This window comes from Tursiops truncatus, chromosome 9 (assembly GCF_011762595.2).
Source record: "Tursiops truncatus isolate mTurTru1 chromosome 9, mTurTru1.mat.Y, whole genome shotgun sequence".
In the NCBI taxonomy this organism is placed as follows: Eukaryota; Metazoa; Chordata; class Mammalia; order Artiodactyla; family Delphinidae; genus Tursiops; species Tursiops truncatus.
Genome location: NC_047042.1, coordinates 19,431,285 through 19,454,956, shown reverse-complemented (window position 1 = coordinate 19,454,956; position 23,672 = coordinate 19,431,285). Strand labels below are relative to the sequence as shown.

Here is a 23,672-nt window from a genome sequence, read left to right as displayed (position 1 = left end):
ACTAAGAATTTATGCCTGACTACATTCAGATTGAGATAGAGCCCCTGTGCCTCTGCTTGTTTGAGATTGCATCTCTGCCTCTGAATGGAAATCCACCACCTGTGTGGGTAGGGGTGCTTGAACTTTCCCCTAGAACCCAATTCAATTAATTTAGCACTTACATGAGCTGAGGTGATTAAGGTTAGAAAAAAACCCCAAATACTGGAAACCAAAAACATTCTTGACAAAGAATGAAAACTCAGTTACTGTCCATCCTCAAGGAGTTTGGGGATTGGAATCAGAAGGCATGTTCCGATGCATTTTCTCTACTGAATGGCTACATGGTTTTGCACAACTCATTTAACCCATCTAGGCCTGTTTCTTAGGCTGTGGAATGGGGCCAATAATATCTATTTCCTAGAGACGCTGTTAGAAGCACAAATTATATTTTATGTGGAAGTATTTTTTTGAAATCTCTAAGTGGTATAAAATAATTGTTATTTTATTTCTAAATATGCACTTTTCCACAAATTTCTAAATATGCACTATTATATTCCCTTTGCAATATATACCCTTGGCAGTAGGTTATAGAGAAATAGAATATTTAAATCTATTTTAAATTGTTTCTCATTAGACTAGTCACTAAAATTCTTCAGATCAACTTAAAACCTTTAGTAAAATGTAAAAGAATATGTTGCACAATACAATATGGTAAAATACTACAAACATTCATTCATTTTCAGGGCATACTGAACCATCAATTAGAACTTTAAAAGTTCTCCAAACTTTGGCAGATTACCAAACATTTTCCTTAGGAAAACTTAATAATGCAAGATGTGTGCCGCCACTTTTCTTACAGATGAAATGTATATCTATGTATTTATGTTAAAGAGCCAAACAAAATGTGAACTGAAAGAATTTCAGAAAGTTGCTCTCAGTGATTTTAATACCCAGCTGTTTTTGTTCAGCATCTATTCAAACTCATGTCATTTGCGAGACAATTAAAATCTAAACAACTTCGTAAGACAGTTAAATGTCTAACTCTGTGAGATACGTGAGCTTTAATATGACAAGAAGAATACTTTGGAATTCAGGGCTACTTTATTTTGAGTATGGTAAAAATATAGCAGGTTTTCTTGAGTAAATGATTACAAATAACATGTGACTTCCTGAGTCTTAGCTTTTTTTTTTTTTAACTGTTGAATTGGAGACAGTTTTAATAACTGAAACGTCCAGCATAAATGAGGGTACAAGAAAAGAAGACTCTATTGGTTAGGATATAAATTGACAGGATTATTTTGGTTGAATAATTTCACAGTATCTATTTTAAAATTTTAGTGTTTAATGCAACTGTACCCAGAAATTCTACTTCTAGGTATCTGTGCTATAGACAAAAATAGCATGAGTGCTTGAAAATATATGTACAAGGCTGTTTACCACAGCATTTCTTGTTATAGAAAAAAAAGAGGACAAATTTCCATAAATAAGGAATACTTAAATGAATTACAGTAGAGCCACATGATGAATACTACACAAACATGAAAAAGAACAAAATTGATCTGGAAGGTGGATGAGCTGCTATCTTAAGTGGAAAACACAATTAACAGAACATATTATCATGTGAGTCTTAGCTTTTGACTGACTTATGGTGAGTATATATCAGGTAATTAAGAATTTATTTTTGGTAAAATAAAGGTATAAATTCTGCAGATGGCTCTATATATTTCTTTCTATCCCTAGCCTTCCTAATTACATTAATGATGATGTTAATTATCATTATTTTTACTTCATTATTTTAGCATTGACCAATGAGTTTTTAAAATCACTTAAATATCATCCTTATTTGTTTCCATCTGTCAATCAAAAATGTTTTTCTACTTTGCTGTTAAATGGGTTTCCTTTACTTGAAAAGCAGAACACCCTGTAACTGACAAGAATTTGCCATTCAGAAAAGCATCAACAGGAAACATCAGTGAAAATTCCTCAGTATAACAAGTCTTTGGCCACAATTCAGGATAGCATTTTTCTAAGGCTGCTCCCTATACGCTGCTGGAAATGTTAATGATTTCACCTCTGTACTTGTAAAAGTACTTACAATTGCCTTCACCATAGTTTAATTAGGTTTTCATCAAAGATGAACACTGAGGCACCTCTTAATATTATCTCCCTGGGGTCTAATGGCCCTGATGATTCTTTCAGACATCTGTAGCCTTACAATTTAGTTTTGACGATATCCTTTTAGTTGGAATGAGTATATTGGGCATTTGGGCAATGCCAGCTTGCAGAGAGCTGGTGGCAGATGGAATGAAATCTGCCTGGTATGCCTTCCCCTCCACATGAGCAGAGAGCCATCCATTTCCTCCATTAAGGAGTTGTCACTCAGCCCACCCAGCTGGAAGACCATTTTTGATAGCCAAGCTGGCTGATGGCAGACAATTCAGATACAAAGCACACTTTAAAAGGAGCTAAAACATCATTTGTAGGAAAATTGAAAATGCACAGCTTCCACCACAGCCAATTTTTTAATGACTGTAATATTTTAAGTGATTATTTTTGCCACTTCAGATTGCTCCTTAGAGAGGAGAGGTTTTTAAATTAAAATCTAGGCAACGCATAACAGTTGAGATATGAGGAGCAGAGGAAAGAGAAATAAGATGAATAAAATTAATTAAAATGGCATTGTTGGCAGAGCCATAAATTAGCCACTGGTTGGAAATAAAATATATTGGTATAGGAGTTTCTGGATTAAACTGGTATGTATGACTGAGTGACTAGAAATGGACTGATCTACACCCTACAAATCATTGTGTTTCCTAAGCCTTTCACCATGCTATAGCTATTATCATATAGAAATATATATATTTCCTACATCCTGGTTCAATGGTCTTTAATGGTACAGACTTTCATGCTTATAAAAAAAATAGGAAGAGAATGATTTCTCTCATGAGGCAAAATGAATTTCTGTCATTTTCCACACATTCAATTTCTAGGTAATTTAATGCCAGTTAAAAAACTGAAAACTTGGCTATAAACACAGTCCAGGTGCAGGAGGGCTGAAGTGCATTTTCTCTAGTCAACACAATAGATTCAACCACAGTGAGCAAATTTTAGGGAGCTTAAAAAGTGTTTCTTTCTCATTATTTTATGGATTCATTAAGCATTTGAATCACTTTGTACTATGATTCATAAAGATTCAATTCACGGTATATTTTGTAACAAGTGTGTAATTATTTGGCAATAGTTATGACAACTCTAAAATGGCAATAGTGACAGATTTGAATTGGAGTAATGAGAGAAAGAATAACAATGTAAAATTCCATAGGGCAGTTGTTAACCTTGTCTGTAGGGATCAACTTAACTTTCAGAGCATCTGAAGTTTTCAGACTGGCCTCCTCAAATTAAGGCCAAGAATGCCAGGCGCAACGGGGGAGGCTGCAAGATACTGAGGAACAGAAGGGCTGGGGCTTTATAATACAATGTAGTTGGCTTTGAAAATCAAAGCTGTTTGATCTTGGAGAAGCCACTTAACCTCTCTGAGCCTCTATATTTTCATCTGTGAAATGGGGCAATTGTGAGGATTAGATGAGATAGTGTTAAGTAACATGCTTATTCTAAAGACTGATGAATCTTAGGAAATCAGTAAATGCTAATTCCCTTCCTTCTTTCGTCCCCTATCTTCATTCATTTATTTAAAAAACCTTACCTTAATGAGTGCCGCTATGCAAATAATTGGGCTATGTGCTGTGCTAAGTACAAAGATGATGGGTAATGTTACTATGTTTTGGATGTTCAGACAGAATAAAATAAATTTCACATTGAATAACGTATTAACTTAATTAGTGATTAAACGTGTCAGCTTCAGACCATAAACAAACAAGAAAAGGGTGCATAGTCAAGGAGGCTCTGGGGATTTGTTTGGTTATTTTTAGTAGAATTTATCGAAATTATTTGTTTCTGTGTTACTGCCACTCTTGTCATGGTGATTTGGCTCAATTCCATGTTTCACTAATGCTATTCCACATTAATTACTGTACAAATAGGCTGCATTGGGGGGAAATTGTGAAAAGCACACTACTTACGTTTAACCCTTCATCCCCAAAGTACTCTTATTAGCTTAAAATATATTCTGGCTCATTCTACAATATCATGTAGCCACCTCTTGGGGGAAACATGACAATAAGAGCAATGCAATCCAAAGTGAAGAACATCCCAAGCAAAGGGAATTTACAGAGACAGCATGCAATTAACCAAGCTGGAATCTGGCCAGAAAATCATAGGTAACATTCCGATTCTTAATGGAAAAAGACGTGGGAACATGGTCTCGCCACAAGTCTTACTGAGCTCAGGTTTATCCTCATTAGAAAGCCGGTACTCAAATCCCTCAAGTTACAGACCAGATAGTTTCCAGTACAGCGATTTGCAAAGCACATTTCTGGAAAGCATATCTGATTTCCTCCTGTTTGTCCTTACATTCTAAAAAAGGAAAATCACTGAATGGATTTTTTAAACCTTTTTCTGGGGTGCCCAATTCATGGAAGACAAGTTAGGCATTATAGTAGGCAGATACTGTTCTGCCAGGGGATTATATTCCCAAAAAGCACATTTAAAAATAAATTCTGCTTTGAATGTGATCACCCCTTTCACCATTTGTCTTTGACTTTTTTCACTAGCCTTGACTTGTGTTAAGACTACATTTTCAGGCAAATAAATTTACATTTTTTTCATAATTTGGATATTATAACCTTTATTCTCCATTAATGATTCAACAGTTTGTGACAATAGTATTAGACAGGTGACAGCAGAATTCCAGAATGAAAGCTCCAGTTTTTATTCAGGACTGGAGATCTGCCTAGTGTCCACTGGGACAAGGAATTTGGCAAATGCATAATGTACAAGAGCTATAAGAAAATTAATAGACTCTCTTGCTCTGACTTAATTCTTCTCCTTAATGGGTTGTTGAGTCACCTGATGGCTGTTGACTTCATTAGGGCCTTTTGGTGTTTGTTCAACTAGGAAAATTGTCACTATCATTGGATATTTATCAACAGTAAATGGAGGAGAGAGGAAGCAGTCTAACTGGAAGTAGAAATACTTCTAAATTCTGTATACTTAGTTACTCCCAATCCTTGGCACACATCTGCAAAATTTAATAATTTACTTTTTAAGAAAATTTCTTTTAAATACATTCGAGCACAGCCTATTCTAAAGGACAAACCTTCACAACAGAATCTGTGACATTTAGTACTGATTTACTTCTCAACACAAGTTGACATAAAAGTGTAAAAGGAGTAATCTGGAATTCTTTGCTATCCATACAATGAACTAGGGTAATAAATAGAAAAAGATTAGCAGATACAGGCACAGAAATCAGAGTGGGAAGATTTCTTAAAAATAAAAAAATACGAGGAACAGCCCATATCTCCTAGTGATCTGCACTTAATCTGTGAGTCAACTCCAGAGTTGACAGAAGCCAGTGATTTATGCCTTTGCAAGCTGAGGGTAACCAGGCTAGCTGAGCAGATATAAACATTTATTAACAGTGAGTGAGCAATGTGTGCTCTCTCTCTTTCTCTCTCTCTCTCACACACATGCAGATATCAAGGAGTTGTGGATGATTCCTGCTTTCAAAATACAAATTTTGGCTGCCACCAAAGATGGGAGTGAACAAACAAACAAAATGAAGCAGCTGCTTGACCAATATTTACCTCCATGGCATATTGATCCATCTGGAAATTCTGCTTCATTGGGTACTATTAAAAGATGAAGAAAACAGAAAAAAACAAAAAACAAAAAATCTGCTCATAGCTCTGTCCAAATCATTTGTTCCTGGGTTCTCCTCTGAGTACTCTCCTGACCTTTGCAGCTCTTCTCTCTAAGGGTGAGTTACAGAAAGCAGGTGGCTGGAGCAGCTCCAGCTTGACCCTTTAAAATCCTACATTTAGTGTTTTTCTTTGAACTTGAAATTAAGAACATTTTCAGATTGCAGGATGTGTTTTTGAGGAATTGGGAAGAGATGACTTTGATGGATTTGTCCAGATGTTTCAAGAATGACTAAGGACAATTAAGCACTAAGTACTCAGGGCCTTCACAGACATGCAATGTTCTCCTACCACAGATATAAAACTTGGAGGATAAGGCCTTCCTCATAGTGCTGGCACCTACAGATGATTCATGAAATGTCACCATTACTACTGCTGCTGCTGCTGCTACTACTTATAATTATGGTTATTATTATTTATTATCCAGTATCCATGCTACTCAATGGAGATGGACATGAGAATCCTACCCAAGGTGAAACGTTGATTCTTGATTCTATATGTCTTAAATGGAAGGGGCCAAAACATTCATTTCCCTTAAACCTTGATGACAAAACCAAGACCGTCTGCAATGAGTTGGAGTACCAGAAGTTGCCCTGAGATTAATCATTCCCCCATTTCAGGCAGGAAGAACGTGCCTCCCACTATTAAATGTGGCAAAACACCCACAGCCATCTGATAGAGAGCAGTGCTGTCAGGGGATGGCAGCTGTGGCAGCAACAGCCAATTCTAGCAACTGCAAATGATGGACTAACAAAGTATATTCTGTATCTTTAGAATAGACACAACTGACACAAATAATTCTTGATTAGTTTAGAAATTGTATATAAAAGTAATTTAAAAAAAGGATGCAATATTCTGTAAAAGAAGGAAATACCATCGTAACTAATAAGGAAGGCAGGTGTTTCACTGTCAAGTGGGTTCAGGCTCCTTGCCTTGCTGAGTCCACAATGGACCTGCTGTGGAGACTGCTAATGAGGCTGGTGCTGTGGCTAGCTTTCTGACTTGCAGTACTAGACTTATTGGCATGCAGACCCCCACCTATTTGGTTGTGAACAGAGGCCTGCTTAGGGATTCATGGGAAATAAAAAAATTATGATGGTAATTAGAAGCACGATAAGAATGTGGTGCCCCTTTTCTTCCACGTGGGCAGGTTCTCTGGAAAAACACTGGAAGCTGAGTCAGGCAAGGCCATGACCTTGTAAAGAGAATGGAGGAGAAACACAGACAGCTGTCTAGGAAGAACATATTAATTCTGTAACCTCTTACAGTCCTCTTCAGCTTACCAATACAAATAAAAAAGTGCAACAAACATAAGGTCGGGTTCTACATTAAAAGCCGATACTGTTAGACATCTACTTCCTATTAATTACTAAAGAGCCAACAGATGGTAATGGCCTTCTACCAGCCCAGGGCAGATTTAAACTGGTGACCTATAATTGCAGTTCTCCAGATCACATAACTCCTTAAGTTAATTACTCCATTTGGTCTTCTATCATTCTGCCCTACTTGAGATAAACAAGGACAGGCTCAGATGAAATGAATTAAATAGTACCAAAGAAATTGAAAAAAAAAATCTCAAGAAGATAAGGAGAAATATGTACTATGAATGCCAGTGACTCATTTTTATATTTCCTATTTGACCTGCCACCCTCAAACATTATTTTCAACATCAACTGGACACTTTACATACTCACTACTCTCTATTACCTTATTTTATGAATGGTAGCACTTAAAAAATCACTTGTTGTTAATAAAGGAAACTACTATTGATATTATAATTACATGAATGTCATTTCAACTTAATTCCAGTGGAAACTATTTCTTATTTTGATTGCCAAAGTTACACCTACGGGCAATACTTGTGTCCAACCTAATCAATTTACTGCATTTGATTTTGATATTACTTTAATGACATATAAGGATGACATAATTTGTGAGTTCTGTATTTTTTCTATCGTTATCTCCTCCCATTGTAGCTATCAGCTCAATCCTTTTGCCTTTTACATATTTTTCTCCATATTCACTTCCCTGTAGAGTTTATTTGTTCTCAAAGTTTTCAGTGAAGAGGACACATACTTATTAGTCCTTTATATATGACAGGCACTGTTCTAAGGGTTTTACATGTATCTTCTTATTTAATTATCACAACATGAGATGGATACTATTACTATCCCTGTTACAGGTGAGGACGCCAAGGAACCAAGAGGTTAAATAACTTGCCCAAAACCACATGGACAATAAACTGTGAAACCAAGATTTGAACCCAGTTAAGCCCATTTTCTTAACAGTTGTGCTATATCCAGTCCCATTCACAATCTTTTTAGCTGCCTGCATGTCATCGCTGAATATAAAATTTATTTTCTTTCCCCACAAACTAGAGCTTGATATTTTTTCAGCTTTTCATTCGTTCAATTAGCACAATGTATCATGTACCAATACTGGAGATTCAAAAATGGTAGAAACAGTTCCTGAGCTTAAGAAGCTAACACGCTAAACAGGGAAACAGAAACATAACCACAAAGCAATGTTGTAAACACTCTCATAGATGTATATTTACGGCATAACAGAATGTTGAAATGGAACTAGGTTAGTGTTGGATTTGGTTAAGGTGCCAAGAAAATAGGTAGCAACTGCTCCACATTCCAAAGAGAGGTGATGGACCAACTATAAGGACTTAGCAAAAGAGGCAGTAAAATGGCTTAGCCACTTACTCAAATTGAGAGCACACAAGCCTGAAGCTGAAGTATGTAGGCAGCTGGCAAGCAGAGACATGATTCCTTTAGAGAGGGGTGTTGGTGAACTGTGGGTCACACCCATGCCCTCGTCAGGGGAGGAGGGTACCTTCCCCTTGCCTCAAGCCTGGTGATCAGGACTTCAAGAACACCCCTTGGAAGGGATGCTCTAAAGGCTTAGACTAGTGCCCGGGGCTGCCTGGCGGGTAGCTGGGTAACAAGAGGGCTGCACTTCAAAGTAATTAACTTCTCTTCTCCCAATGATGGATTCAAGGTGAATGTTTACCATAGACTAGAATTGGGCCCATGCACACAAGAGGCAGTCTGGTTTGTCTAAGATCCTGCCCCCAAGGCCTTCCTGGAGGGGCAAGGAGCCCTTAGCAGAAAGAGGCTGAGGTCATGAGTCAGAGGCCCAGTGGCTAGGAGTGGAAGTAGACATGACCTGAGAGATGTATTGGGGAGCTACAGGTGAGAAATCCCCAGTTCTGGTGAAAAGTAGGGGCATTTCCAAAGAGCTTTTTGGTAGAACCAAGAGAGAGCCAGCTTTGATCACTTGCCAGACCAAGGGATCAATAATTCCGGCTTACAGTGTCTGCCTCTTGATTCTTCTCCTGCCTCCTGACCCAGCCCTGGATAGTTCCGAGGCTAAAACTCATGGCGGTTAGCAAGGAGGGAGAAGGAGCTGACCTCTATCTCTATCCCTACTCAGCAGACCTAAGCTGGAGGAGAGGAGAAGCTATGGGCAAAGCTTGGAGTTTGCATTATTACGGTGAACTATGTGGTATTCGTTATGGAATGGAGACTGGTGACTAAAGTGACTGATTGCTTTTTTGGTCTAACAGTAGTCTGGGGATCTGCCTTAGGTTTGTGCAAAAAGGATAGAGATTTAAAAAGCTGTCTGAGTGAATGCGAATGGTCACTAGCGAGGAAGAAAGAATGTTTTTTTGTAGCCAGTCTCCAACCTCAAGTCCTGCTTATTCAACCTCATGGTTATAGCAGCACAGAGAGGAGCCAGATGTTAACTACGCAAAACTTCACCCAGACAATGACATTTGAACTGGGCCCTGAATGATGCTGGGGAATGACTAGGCATAGAAAAAAGAAAGGTGGAAAAGCACGTCTAAGGGGGTGGGAGTGTGAAATTCTGTGTTGTGTTTGTGAGGCTGGCACACAGGGAAGCAGGAGATGAGGATGAAAAGTTAGGCTGGGCCGAGATTGGAAATCGCCTTGAATTACATGCTAGGGAGTTTGGCTTGTCTCCTCTAGGCCTACACAGGAAGCCATCAAAGGTCTTGAGTATGGAGGGTGCATGATGTAATTTCTTTTAAGGAATGACCATGTCATTTTTTTGTCAGTGGCGTCCCTTTGTATGAGCCTTGGCTCCAACATCCTTGTCACAGGAAGTCTGCTACCATGAAACTGTTGATTTCTCTTTCTTTAGTGTCCCCCTGTTCTCACTCTATTTCACCTTTCCTATAGATTACTGCAAATGCCTCCTACCTCCATATGGAAAATATTTTAATACTCCTTTCTCCTTAAGTTCCCTTTAGGTCAGCAGTGGTGGACCAGTAACTATGATTGTGAAAATAATATCAGCTGTTGTAGTGTGGAAGAAAAGGAAGCAACCAGTGCTTGGCCTGAACTTACTAAATTCTGATGTATCAACATCTGTCACCCAGAGAAAGGAATATATAGTACAAATGGAATAAAGCTGGAGTGAGATCAAGAAATATGAGAAAAACAAGAAGCTTTCAGCCTATAGCCAGAGAATGATGGTGAAGAAAATAGGCAGATAAATTAACAAATAGATGATGGGAAGAAACACAGGACCAATAGGGAGCATGTCAGTTTATATTTACTACTTGTAAGAGCAGTTATGTGGAGCTGAGAGTAAGAGTTCTGAAGTCGGATTCTGTATTTGAACCCTGGCTCTGCCACTGGAAAAGGGGCATTCTGGACAAGTTACTCAACACCTCCATGTTCACTTTCCACATCTGTAAAATGGGGCTAATCGAGCAAATTTTTATAGGTTTATAAAGATCAACTATATGAGATTATACATATATAATCTCACACACACATCTGGAAGAGCAAGTCCCTAGAATAATAAGTGAACGATAAAAAGTAGCTGTTCAGACTTCCCAGGTGGCACAGTGGTTAAGAATCTGCCTGCCAATGCAGGGGACACGGGTTTGATCCCTGGTCTGGGAAGATCCCACATGCTGCAGAGCAACTGAGCCCCTGTGCCACAACTACTGAGCCTGCTCTCTAGAGCCCGCGAGCCTCAACTACTGAAGCCCGCATGCCTAGAGCCCGTGCTTCACAACAAGAGAAGCCACTGCAATGAGAAGCCCGTGCACCGCAACGAAGGGTAGCCCCCGCTCGCCGCAACTAGAGAAAGCCCGCGTGCAGCAATGAAGACCCAACACAGCCAAATAAATAAATAAGTAAATGAGGAAATTGTTCACGTTCAGAGCAATTAAAAAAAAAAAGTAGCTATTATTATTTAACCAAAGGGTATCCTATCTGTGCTTGGACAATTTTCCTTGAATAAACTCTACTTTGTAATGATGCACACTTTTTTGATTGCTGTTAGACTCGATCTTCAATTTAGTTAAGATGTAAACATCTTGGAGAGTTTTAATGAATATAGAAAAGATAACGTATAGGTTGAACAAACAAACACCCTCAAAACTAAAAAGTCCAAAATAAAGCAATGTTCAAAACATGTCCTATGACCAATAGGAACATCGAAATATGCCTTCTAATTGGTTGTATTTGGTTTTCATCTCAGAGGCCACCCGGTAAAGGAACAATATTTGGTGGAGAAATTGCATACAATTTAAATAACCAATTTTTATTTCTAGAACTCCAAATCACTTGGCAAAAGCAATTTTTCATGCTTAAATGTTTGAGCCAAAAAGCAAAAGGTTGGTCATGCAAATGAGTTAAAATGACAAACTCTTAGATTTTATCATTGCACTTATTTGAAATTTTAAAAAGAAATATCAGAGAGACTTCCCTGGTGGCCCAGTGGTTAAGAATCCACCTTCCAATGCAGGGGACGTGGGTTTGATCCCTGGTCGGGGAACTAAGATCCCACATGCCGTGGGGCAACTAAGCCTGCACGCCACAACTACTGAGCCTGCACGCTCTAGAGCCCGCGTACCACAACTACTGAGCCCACACGCCACAACTAGAGAGAAACCTGCACGTTGCAACGAAGAGCCCTCCTGCCACAACGAAAGATCCTGTATGGGGCAACTAAGACCCGATGCAGCCAAATAAATAAATTAATTAAAAGGGAAAAAGAAACATCAGAGAAAAGTTTCTACTTGATAGCCAAAGACCCTTGTATAAATCATTACTACAATGACTTTTTTCTTAGTAGGCCTAGGTAACTAGGCAAGTCTGAAACATGTGATTAGTAAGCTTATGAGTAAGATGAGAGACCACAAAGCAAAAGTATACTCCACACAAAGTTGTAATTTAAGTAACCATTACTATGAAGCAAAACCACACTTCATGCATTTTTATCATGGGTGGTACCAAAGTACAGTGCATTAAGGCACCAAAAAGCTAATTATATAAGTATAATGATGACTTACAAAACAAGGCATAAAAAGTACATTTATATAGTAACGGGAACTGAGACCAAATAATCACCGATGATTATCACGGGAAAAGGATGTGAATCCCAGGCCCTGAGGTCTCCATGTGTTTCCTGGGTTTCTTCTTGCCAATGTTGAACAGTGACAACAGAAATCCTTCTCTTCATCAAGTAGTAGTGGGATATGACATGGGATATCCTTACAAAGGTTCTTTTCCATACCCATATGAAAGGCATCCATGGACTCTCTTTAAAGGAACCTAAGTTTTAGAGTCTTTGTCAAAACAAATTTCCATAAGGTTTCCTGGGTGTTTTCTCATGCTGAGCAAAGATGATGCCTGTTCCTAATGCTAGTCAATTGGTGTAATTTCATCAACTTAAAATAAAACATCTAGAGTTTGATTTGTTAAGCAACAAGTTATTGTGTCAGGGGAGTTTCCTAAAAAGGTGAAGGTTTTCTAAATAATTTGGAACCATTTTGGACCATGTTTCTAGAATTCAAATAAATTATTCAAAGGAGATGAGCATTTTAGATCTTTATATTCTGCTTGGGACTCCTCCTGTGACCTCACCCCCATGCAGCACAGGATTTTTTTTGTACCAGTGAGTCACATTTTAAAAAATTCTCCAATCTGCATCTGTACTTTATTTGTATATACTGGAAACTTCAGAGAGTCCAGTTGAGGGTCTAATGGTATTTTTAAATATTGCCTAGGCACAATTTCTTACTCTACACACTCTCTGGACAGACAAGCTCATGATTTCAATTCTCATTCAAAAGGTTGATAATTGCCAATTTTGGATCTTCCTCTGAGTTTCTGATCCATACATCTAACCTCCCACCAGATGCTGCTTCTTGCCTGCCCCGCCCCCCAGGATTATCAAAATCAACATGTCCAAGGTGAATTCAGCTCCTGTAATCCCGTTCCTCTTCCTGTTTCCTGTTTCAACAAATGGCATCGTTGTTGAAACAACGATGCCCAAACCTTGTCCTTGACACCTCCCACTCCATCATCATCTCAGTCAGTCCCCAATCTTCTCCATTTCCTCCTAAAAATCTCTGAATCCATCCATATTTTCCCATCATCTCTCCCCTACTTCTGGTCAATGTGATCACCCATTGGACTACTGTTTGCAGCCTTCTATTTGGTTTTCCTGTATGCACTCTTTCCCTTCCATTCTGTCCTCCAGCCTCGAAGGGATATTTCAAAACTCAGATCTAATTATCTGACTTATTCAGAGTACTTCGGCGACTCCCCATCAACTTCAGGATAAAGTTCAAACTCTACAGCAGCTTTCAAGAGCTTTAAGGTTTCATCACTGGCCATATCTTCAGACTTTATCACAAGTCTCCACTCAAAATCTGTTAGACAACTATTTGGAACATTGTCCAAGGCCTCTGCTTTATGCTATCACCTTCCAGCCTTTATGTATGTGATTTATGATTCTAGAAACACTATTCCTCCCTCCTGGCCAATTTGAAATTACCCTTCATTCTCTGCTTGTATCCCTATTCTCCTGGATAGTCTTCTTAATCCCTCAAGTCTGGATTTGGTACTGTATGTTGTATTTCCACAGCACTCTAAACTTTCCCAGCAAATCAACAATGATGCTACTTTGCACATGCATGTTGACATGTCTAACTCTCCCACTAAACTGACAGCCAGTGAAGGAAGAGACATATCTGCCTTTTTGTGTTTGTATTCTCTAGGTTCAGCCCAGTACATGGCACCATGGATTCTCAAAAATACTTGTTAAAGGGATAAATAAATGAATGATTTTCCTTGCTTACAAGGGAGGGTAAAGTAATATTACCTGTTCTTTTAATAGTGGCTTTAGTAAAACTGTTATCTTTGTACAATTTGGTTTACTGAGCTTTAAGTTTTAGAGGAGAGGAGAAGGAACAAAAGAGAGATCAAACCTTCACTGTAGCTCCTGGGAAGAAAAGCCAGTTGCCCGTGTCTATTGGATCCAGATTATCTTCTAAAACAACTTGTCTGTGAGCTGAGTTGATGACCAGGACGTTATCTAAAGCCCAGCAGGCTTCATATACTTCACCTACTCGGAGATTTTCCTGCTTCCACTGAAACTGGACGTTCTCCCCTTTGGCGTCTTCAGGAAGGTAGAGGATATGGACGATTGTGCTGACATTGGAAGGGGCTCTGGAGAGACGAGAACTGGTGTCACAATAAAGTTCAACAGTGTCCACTTTACTTTTCTTAGAGATCCTTTTTGTTTCTTAATTAAGACTGTGGTTTTCTTATCTTAAAAATATTGTACACATTACAGATTAAATACTAACAATCCCATACCCCTTAAATCTTTTAATACATGCTGATTATTAAGATGTTCGTATTGAGTGATGAAAGTTTAAATATTAAATGTCTTAATGAGCTTTACGTTTAACACAAGGCAGGCAGTAAGCATATTCAGGCAAGCCAGTAAAGGGATAATTGAAGAGAAAATGGTACACAACTGCCATGGCTCCTGTAAAAAATCAAAGTGTATCCAGCACAGTTTTTTGTGAATGGTAGACACTCAATCTAAAACCATACACTTGGGACTTCCCTGGTGGTCCAGTGGTTAAGACTCTGTGCCTCCATTGCAGGGGGCACACGTTCGATCCCTGGTCGGTGAACTAAGATCCCGCATGCCGTGAGGCCAAAATAAATAAATAAAATAAATAAAAGTGCTTTAAAAAAATAAATAAAAATAAAACCATATTTTTTTATGATACTGAGAAGAAAAAAAGGAGAAAAACTATAAAATTATCTTAATTTTAATTCTTATTTTGAAATTTTGCATCTATTAGAGATCATTGTATGCTGTATGTTTCATAATCAGTCTTTATGTAATAGTTATTTTATTTCTAGTAACCAGATACATTTTTGTTTTGAAAATGTCAGATTTGCCATGAGAATTAAATGCTCTCATTTTGAATTCTTTAGAATTCCATGCAGACCAGTCTTTAAAAACATGATATAATTTAACATGATTTTTATATTACATCTGTTACATCTAGGTCCTTTTGCTATATATATATATATATATTTTTTTTTTTTTTCGGTACGTGGGCCTCTCACTGTTGTGGCCTCTCCTGTTGCGGAGCACAGGCTCCGGACGCGCAGGCTCAGCGTCCATGGCTCACGGGCCCAGCCGCTCCGCGGCATGTGGGATCTTCCCAGACCGGGGCACGAACCCGTGTCCCCTGCATCGGCAGGCGGACTCTCAACCACTGCGCCACCAGGGAAGTCCTGCTATATAATATTTTTATTAGACATTTTATTCTACTAAAGTAGAAACCTGCTACAGTAAAAATGATGGCTTTAGCCAAGATTAAAAGTAGTACTAAAATACAAACTAGTACAGGGCTTACTATAAATCAGTTTTGAAAGGACTAGAGAAAAGCCATATTTTTCACTCACCAATGAAGCACACAGAAATCCGCAGAATTGTCTGTGCAGGTTATGAATGGTGTACCTTACCTTTGGGGGTAATCAATTCCCCTTTCCTTTAAAATATTTAATGATGACTATGTTTTTAACTTCAAAAAGAATTTAAACTAATGAAGATGCTACATTTTAGTTTTAGGAAGTGATTGAAAATATGTCCACTCTGATCACTAATAGTAAATTTGCATTAAATGAGTATGATAGTTTGGTGCCTGGACTAAAATTGAAAGTCTCATTTAGTGAAAAATAAATGGAATCAACTGAGTGTGATCTTTATATCTTGTAATTAAATGTGTACACTCACTATTTGCCATATCAAAAGCGTGTGGCTGTTTTTCAGCAAGAAACGGCACTACAATTTATCTAAACTAGGGTGTATAACTATTAGAGAAAAAATGGAGGCATGAGTAAAACTTCCAATACTTATGCTGCTTTGCTTAAAGCCATTTATATAAATCAGTATTTAATATGAATGCATTTTCATAATAACTACTAGAAATTAGAAGGAAGAACAAAATGCTCTGTTATAAAATTGGCAAGTGGCACAGCATGTCAGAGCTTGGCTTGTACCAGGTGTCTATAAATAATATCTTATCCTGCCACAGAGGGAGACAATCTATTAAAATCCATGAGTTAGAATCATTTTTCTCAGTTTTTGGTTAGACTAGAGCTTGAACGTGTGAGACTTTTATTTTTATTTGAAATACTACTAGAAACTTTGGACAGATTGGTTTAATATTAAAGACTAAGAACCTAATATTTATTCTTCTCCCCCAAATAAATCACAATTCTTTCAATATGGAAAAATGGTAAGGAAAATAGCGTGAGAAAAGAAAACTGTCACAGAACTGATGGAAAATGTTCTACGTGAGTCATGCTAATTTAAGAACTAAACTGATAAGAATAACCACTTAATAAAATTTCAAGGTATTTTTTCCTTTAAATACCTCACCATACCTGAAATCAAGCACCCATTTTGAATTTTATTTTATGATTTAAACTACACAGAAATAGTTAACATAGTTTGAGTTTTGCTAAATGTAATCAAATATTTTCAACCTGAATGAACTTCTCCCTCTTTAAGCATCAACCTAATTTTCTTTTTTCAAAGGGATTTTTTTTAAATAAAGAAAATGTAATAAATGATTACAAGTCGCATCACAATTATGATAACAGAATTTTAGAACTGGCCTTAGGGAAGTTAGAAGGAAAATGACAGAACTAGAGATTGGATCCAAAAGGCTATTAACTCATTATCATCACAGACTGGAAGGAATTTAGGTGGTAATCTGATATATTCCTAGGCCTATAAACCAGGCCACAGCCAGGCCACCTAAAGAGATGGGTGGTGATGTTATTTTGGGGAGAATTCCATCAGAAAGGTTAGTATCTCAAATGTACTTTTACCAAAAATAAATAGTTTGTTATAGCTACTACTGACAGTGTTAAGTATTGAATGGAAAATGACACTTTTAACAACCTTGTTCAAACAGAGCAGGTAATAATATGTGCATCAAGGTAATTCAACATAATTAACAACCAGAGTACTTTTAACCATGAGGAATAAAGCCAGTGGTAGAATGAAGGTAAACAGGGAAGCAGAAATCCACCTACGTCAAAATTTATGAAGATACTTTAAATGACAACAAACCTAATTTTCTCAAGCTGAATCCAGTCCACAGTATTGTTCTTGGCATATGACACAATGATGCAAGGGTCTGAATAACTAAAGCGACATGAACCTGAACCTGTAAATAGCAATAACAATAAATTTCAAAGTTAATACAGTGTAATTACATATTATCCTTCCTGATAAATACGCTAGATAATTTTCTAACCACGTAGATAGTTATCTGATCATTTCCCCATTCTTCTAACTATGCTAAAATTTCTTGTAATCTGTTCTGATAAACATTATTTGATAAATAATTTTAAGAGTTGAAAAGAGGTAAAAAAGGTAAATTTCAGGTCTCTTTAGAAATACATGAACTTCTAAATTAAATTTCAATATAAGCGTTCAGTTCTATACCAAGAAATATCTAAATATTATAGAATGATTAATATGGATCTTACAAGTTAATATCAATAATGATTTCATTTAATGGCATGTGAGTCATTCAGCTGTATGAAGAATAAAAATAGCATTCTTCTTCTGTGTGTGTGTTATTTAAATGATGAGGCAGTATGTGAGGAACTAAAATACTGTAAAGTAAATTCAAGTACTAAATGAATGAGAGCTATTAGAGATATGATTGATATTATTCTACTACAGCCCAACATTAAAGATTTAAAAGAGAGACGTTATGTCCCATTGTGGATATCCGGTCATTGTCTTTCACTATTATTTTCAATACTGGAGATATGACTACCAAAGAAAGTTTTAAAACTCTGATAAGAATTTGTTTTTACATGTTCATTGAATACATACAAGAAAACACAATTTGACTGTAATATCAAAGATCTTCATAGATTCCGAAACCAGCCATGAAACATAAGCCAGGAGTTTATTGTAACTCAATAGCAGGGTTTTTTATACTATATTAAAAACAAATGAACCAAAATAAAAAGAAATAGGACAATTTATTTTTAACTCTCATCCATCTGCTAGAGCAGCCCTGGTTTCAGCAAATGGCATCTGTTGATGGTTTTTACATTTGTAGTACTCAGGAGTTCCAAGCTTTAATCAAACTCATTTATTTTATTTCAGTGGTGTTTAGTACAACACCAGTTAGTGTGCAATTGCCAAAGTTGGCAGTGTGCTAAAAAGGCCAAACAGCCGTTTTCCTAGATTTATTCGCACAGCTAAGATGTAGATGGAAACGCATGAGAGAAGGCTACTGAAAGGAAAGTTCCACAGCAACCCTGAGCTCAAACAGAAACCTACTTTATGCCATTTTGATCATTGCTAAGTTCCATCTTTCTTAAGCAGCTGCTTAAAATAAATATCAAACTGTGGCGCCGGAAATGGAAACAGCCAGGATTATGTGAGACAAACTTCAACACCAAGAAATATGAGGTCTGGCAGACAATCTGTCTTTTCAAAAGACAGTTCAAACTGGCCTAAAGAATGTAAATGGTATTTATGTGCTTCCTTCGTGTTTTATACACCATAAGTACCTAAAAGCAAATGTATAAGGTGAATCCCAAAAAAGGAAGGGATAGAACAAATGATAACCAAAAAATGTTCCTTACAGAAGCAATTCGGTGGAAATTATTTACAAATTGAAAAAAGAGAAGGAAAGCTGATAAACATGAAAATAAAAATGTGTCTAAATATGACCCTGATGACCAATATGACCCCTTTCCTGTCTATTTTCTTATGTTACCATCTCAGTGCTGCGAGAATAAGTTTACTATGCACCCATAAAACAAAAAAGGTACCTGGCCGGTGACTCACTTTTTCTTAGTCATTAAACTCTTTTGTACCTCAACTATTAATATCTTCTGAACTCATCTCCTCCTCAGTATTGTCAATGGACTCTCAGTAGCTCTTGCCAAAACTTTTTAATAATGATTAGCTGGTCTCCCTGTCTTCAGCCTTACATGTCCTCACCCAGCCCCACTCTTGCCAGTGCTCTTCCTACAAGTGAACTGAATTGTTACCTCCCTGCTTATAATCCTTCGACAATTTTTCAGTCCCTTCAGGAGAAAGCAGTACTTCTACCCCAGTGAGATAATGGTGCACAGTTTCTAGAGATCATATGTGTAACCTGGAAAACAGAACTAGCCCAGGGTTCCCATGTGAAAAGATAGCTCAAAAGCCACAGGGACTCCCAACAAAGGAGTGGACAACTAGAAGACCAGGACTGAGGTGTGCGGTACGAACAGACAGCCAGAGGCGAGGTACTGCCCATGCCAAGGGAACTTCCCCTCCTGGAAGAAGCGCCACCCAAGAGAACCAGTCAGCTTTGGATAGTTGCCTCCCTCTGGGAGCACTCCCCATCAAACTACCATCCCAAATGGTGCCAAGCCAGTGAATAAATGATTCTCCATGCCCACTCCTAATACAGCTGTTCCACACAGACTGGGTGAATTTCTTCTTCACATAAGCCCTTCTGAATTGCAGCCCCACTGTCACATAGACTTCTGTCAACAGAACAAGATTTCCCCTTGCCCAGGTTGACAACGGTTGCTTGACTCTGTCTGTGATAAAGGGAGCAAAGAGTTAATTTACGTCCACGTGCCCACATGCCTAACACCACCCCCAACTCCCTGCCCCCAGATCCGGTGGTGCAGAGCTATCACATACCTCAAAGCACCTCTGATGCAGTGACGAGACAATAATGAGCAGGTGCCACCTACAACAGGTACTTCTTTCTTTCCCCTCTTAAATCGAAGATGTTTAATTGCCAAAGCTGATATTTAACACCAGAAAGGAAAGACAAACCCAAGTGAAAAATGCAAAATATCCTCTCACTTGCAGATCCATTTTCTCTCTTTCAGGTCACTTCCAATGTAATTGTAGTCCTTCACTCTAAAGTAGTAACTTTGCAAGGATTTAAACAATTGCTGAAGGAGGGAAGATACTTTAGAACCATGGTTATAAAAGTATGGCCTGAGAATCATGATGAACTTAAACAGGTCTAAAAATTCAAACTCTTTCTTTGGTTCTTACCGACAAATGAGGAAATTCCATATATTTCCATTTTGACCCACATCAAGGATACAAGTAGCCTACAAAGTGATTAAGGGTTCCTAAAGTTTGGTACTCATAGATAAAACTGATGAACTTCTAGAACTTACTGAGGACCCCCATCTAACAGTCTAGGATATCTGGCTCCAGTGTAGAGCTACAAACACCAGGATTACTGCAATATCCCCAGTTTGGGGGAGGACAGGATATTTTGTGTTAAAGGTACCTCATGAATGTTGTTTCCAGTTGGTCTTGGTTGTCAATTCTTGATTTTAAATTGACAAATAAATTGATAAATGATAAAGATAAACCTACATGAATTTACTGTAACTGTCATTTACATTATTATTGATTATTTAGTCAACCCCACAGTACATAACGATGGATACTTTTTTCAGCAGCATTTCTGGCCTATTATTGTCTTACAGTTTGTCCTATGGCTTAAGACATATATGCACTGCAATATAACTACAAGCCATCTCTACTCTTCTGCGAAAGGAGATATCTACATAATGCCTTGAAACTATCTTGCAGCAAAACCACCTTTCATTGATGATGTCCTGAATCTGTGCTATTGAATTTGTGCCTATGGATTTATGCTATTTGAATAACTTGCTCTGCATTATCAAATTATGTATAAAAATACTGGGTTATTTTTTAAATTTTTGGAATTTTAACATACAATCCTATGTCTAAGTTCCTTTTTATTAGGTTAACAATGCACCATGTATAGTTAAGAAAAACAGAGACCCAGACAGTAATGCCCTCATCCTTTCAACCACTGCACCAGTGTTTTCTGCCTTCCTCCTGTTATACTGGATGAAGTGTTTCTGTTCTTACCAATGGTGAACCTTCTCATGTGGTCTAGATCCCATCTTCTCTTGTTCTTTAAGATTTCCCCTCTTTCTCTTGTATCACCAATTTCTGCCAATGAGTTTCCTGGATCATTCCTATTGTCATACAAACATCATAGAAACATACAAAGCATCTCCCATCTTAAAAAAGTTTTTTTTGATGTCACATCCCTAACTTCTGTTCCTTCCAATCCTGTTTTTGTTTCCCTTTACAGCAAGACTTCTCAAAAGGGCTGTCCAGTGATTGCCTCCACTTTGTCACATCCTCCGATTCCCTTTCCCTTCCACCCCGAAACTGCTCTTGGTTAGGTGTCTGGGGAGTCCGTGTTGCCAGATCAACAGATCATTTCCCCATATTCAGGTTACTTGACTTCTCAGCAGGATTTGTCACAGTGCATCCCTCCTTTTTTCTTGAATACTTTCTTCTACCACCTTCTTGATTTTTCTCCTGCTTCACTGACTGCCGCCTCTCAGTCTCTTTTGTTGCCCTTTTCCTTCTTGATCTCAAATTGTTTTGGTAGCTTTCTCTTATCTACATTGCCTCCTTTTACTTTGAAGCTTTAAATAATATCTATAACAGATAATACCCAGAATTATATTCTCCATGAGATCCAGACTTATAGATCCAACTGCTACTCACCATCTCTAATGGACAACTCAGACTCTTTAAGTCAAAATTAGAATTATTGGTTTTCCACCCCCCAAATATCTAGGATACCCTTTTCATTTCAAATGACACCACCCCAGATGCTCAAACAAAGCACTAGGTGTCATCTTTGGTTCCTCCCTTTGCTTCATTGCCCACTTCCAACCCATCAGCCTGGGAGTTCTGACTCCAAAATATTGTTCAGCTTCTATTCCTCTCTACTGCTACCACCTTAGTCAAGTCAGGGTCATGTCTTGGTGGTTTTCTTACTCCCTTTTTTATCCTCCTATAATCCATTCTCCACACAGCAGTAAGAGGTCTTTCAGAAACAGAGGAATCTTTTAAATTGTTTTAGCGATCATGTCATTCATTCGTGGCTTAACATCCTCTCAAGGCTTCTCAGCCCATTAGGAATAAAAGGTTGAGCTCCCTCCGTGACACAGAGCTTCCCTTGTACCACTCTTCTCGTTTACTGTGTTCCAGACACTGTGGACTTTCTTTCTCCTCCCTGAACACTCCATCTCAGGGCTTCCATGCCCCTTCTCTCTGCCTACAACTACACTGATTATGTCAATTTCCTCGTACTCTATTCTCTCCTCATTCCATTCATATCTTTCCCCACAGACCACCCCTTGGCTGGGTCCATCTTCTCTCTTGGGGTTCTGTGCAAACATCACCTCCTCAAAGAAGCCTTCCCTGCGCATTCAATGTAAACACCTCCATCTCCCAGGGTCCAATCATCCTCCATCTTATCACTCCATTTTAAGTTATTCATAGTACTTATCACTGTCTAAATTTACCTGTTTATTTACTTGTTCACTTGATCGTTGTTCATCTCCTGTTAGAATGCAAGCTCCACTGAAGGAGGAACGTGTTTGTCTTGTTTACTACTTGTGTCCTTGGTACCCAGAATAGTGCGTGGTGCACAACAGAAGCTCAATAAACTCTGGCTGGATCATAAATAAGTTTGCTGTAATTTCTCCATTTCTTTGTTTTTGCTGTGTTATATTTATACTAGAAAGGGTAACTATAACCGTAGATCAATGGGACTTAAGGACTTTCGATTTGCCTGAGTTGGGTCAAAGTGAAAAGGCATCTGAGAGCCGTGCTGTAGAATATCTGGGCTGTATGTATCCTTACCACAGATTAACTTTGGTACTGTTATATAGTCAACAGGGCAATAATTCCCCCATGTTAATTAGAAACTGCCCTTAGATGACTTAGATGGTTACATAATCCAGTCTGCTTTTAGAATAAAAATATCAGAGACAGATTACATGAGTAATTATGGTACATTTTTGTCAGCCAGATAAAGTAATGTGAGGAATAATGATAGCCAGATGAATTATTTTACTTATTAGTAAAGTCATAATGGCCCAGCATAATTAAAAATAAGCAATTTGCAAAGTCATACAAAGTACTCAAAAGCCACATAGAATACCATCCCCAAGGCACATGTTCTGACCTCTACATCAGGAATCATTTTCTACTGCATTAAAAAAAAAAGAAAGTTTCTCGAATGTAATGTCTTCTTTTTTTGCGGTACGCGGGCCTTTCACTGTTGTGGCCTCTCCCCTTGCGGAGCACAGGCTCCGGATGCGCAGGCTCAGCGGCCATGGCTCACGGGCCTAGCCGCTCCGCGGCGTGTGGGATCTTCCTGGACCGGGACACGAACCCGTGTCCCCTGCATCAGTAGGCGGACTCTCAACCACTGCGCCACCAGGGAAGCCCGAATGTAATGTCTTCTTAATAGTAAGACATTATCTAGTCCTTTCAAGTTGATTTATTTTGTGTCTGTTTGAATATTTAACTAGATTAACACACTGTTCTAAGGAAGAAAACCCACTTTTATGTCTAGGAAGAAACCTAATAAAATTGTAACCTTATAGAAAAATGTTACTCTAAATTGTAATGTTATAAAATCTTTGATGATAGGTACATCTTATC

At 38.1% G+C, this 23,672-nt stretch overlaps 1 protein-coding gene across 1 annotated transcript in view; it reads right to left on the bottom strand.

Moving 5' to 3' along the window:
- The window catches only part of RELN (reelin), a 516,016-nt gene that overhangs the window by 209,596 nt on the left and 282,748 nt on the right, over positions 1-23,672 (bottom strand). Inside the window, exons 9-10 of the mRNA XM_033862920.2 lie at positions 17,244-17,340; positions 14,062-14,302 (exon numbers count right to left, since the gene is read on the bottom strand). Of these exons, the coding sequence (XP_033718811.1) occupies positions 14,062-14,302; positions 17,244-17,340 (338 nt within the window). The remainder of the gene's footprint in view (positions 1-14,061; positions 14,303-17,243; positions 17,341-23,672) is intronic.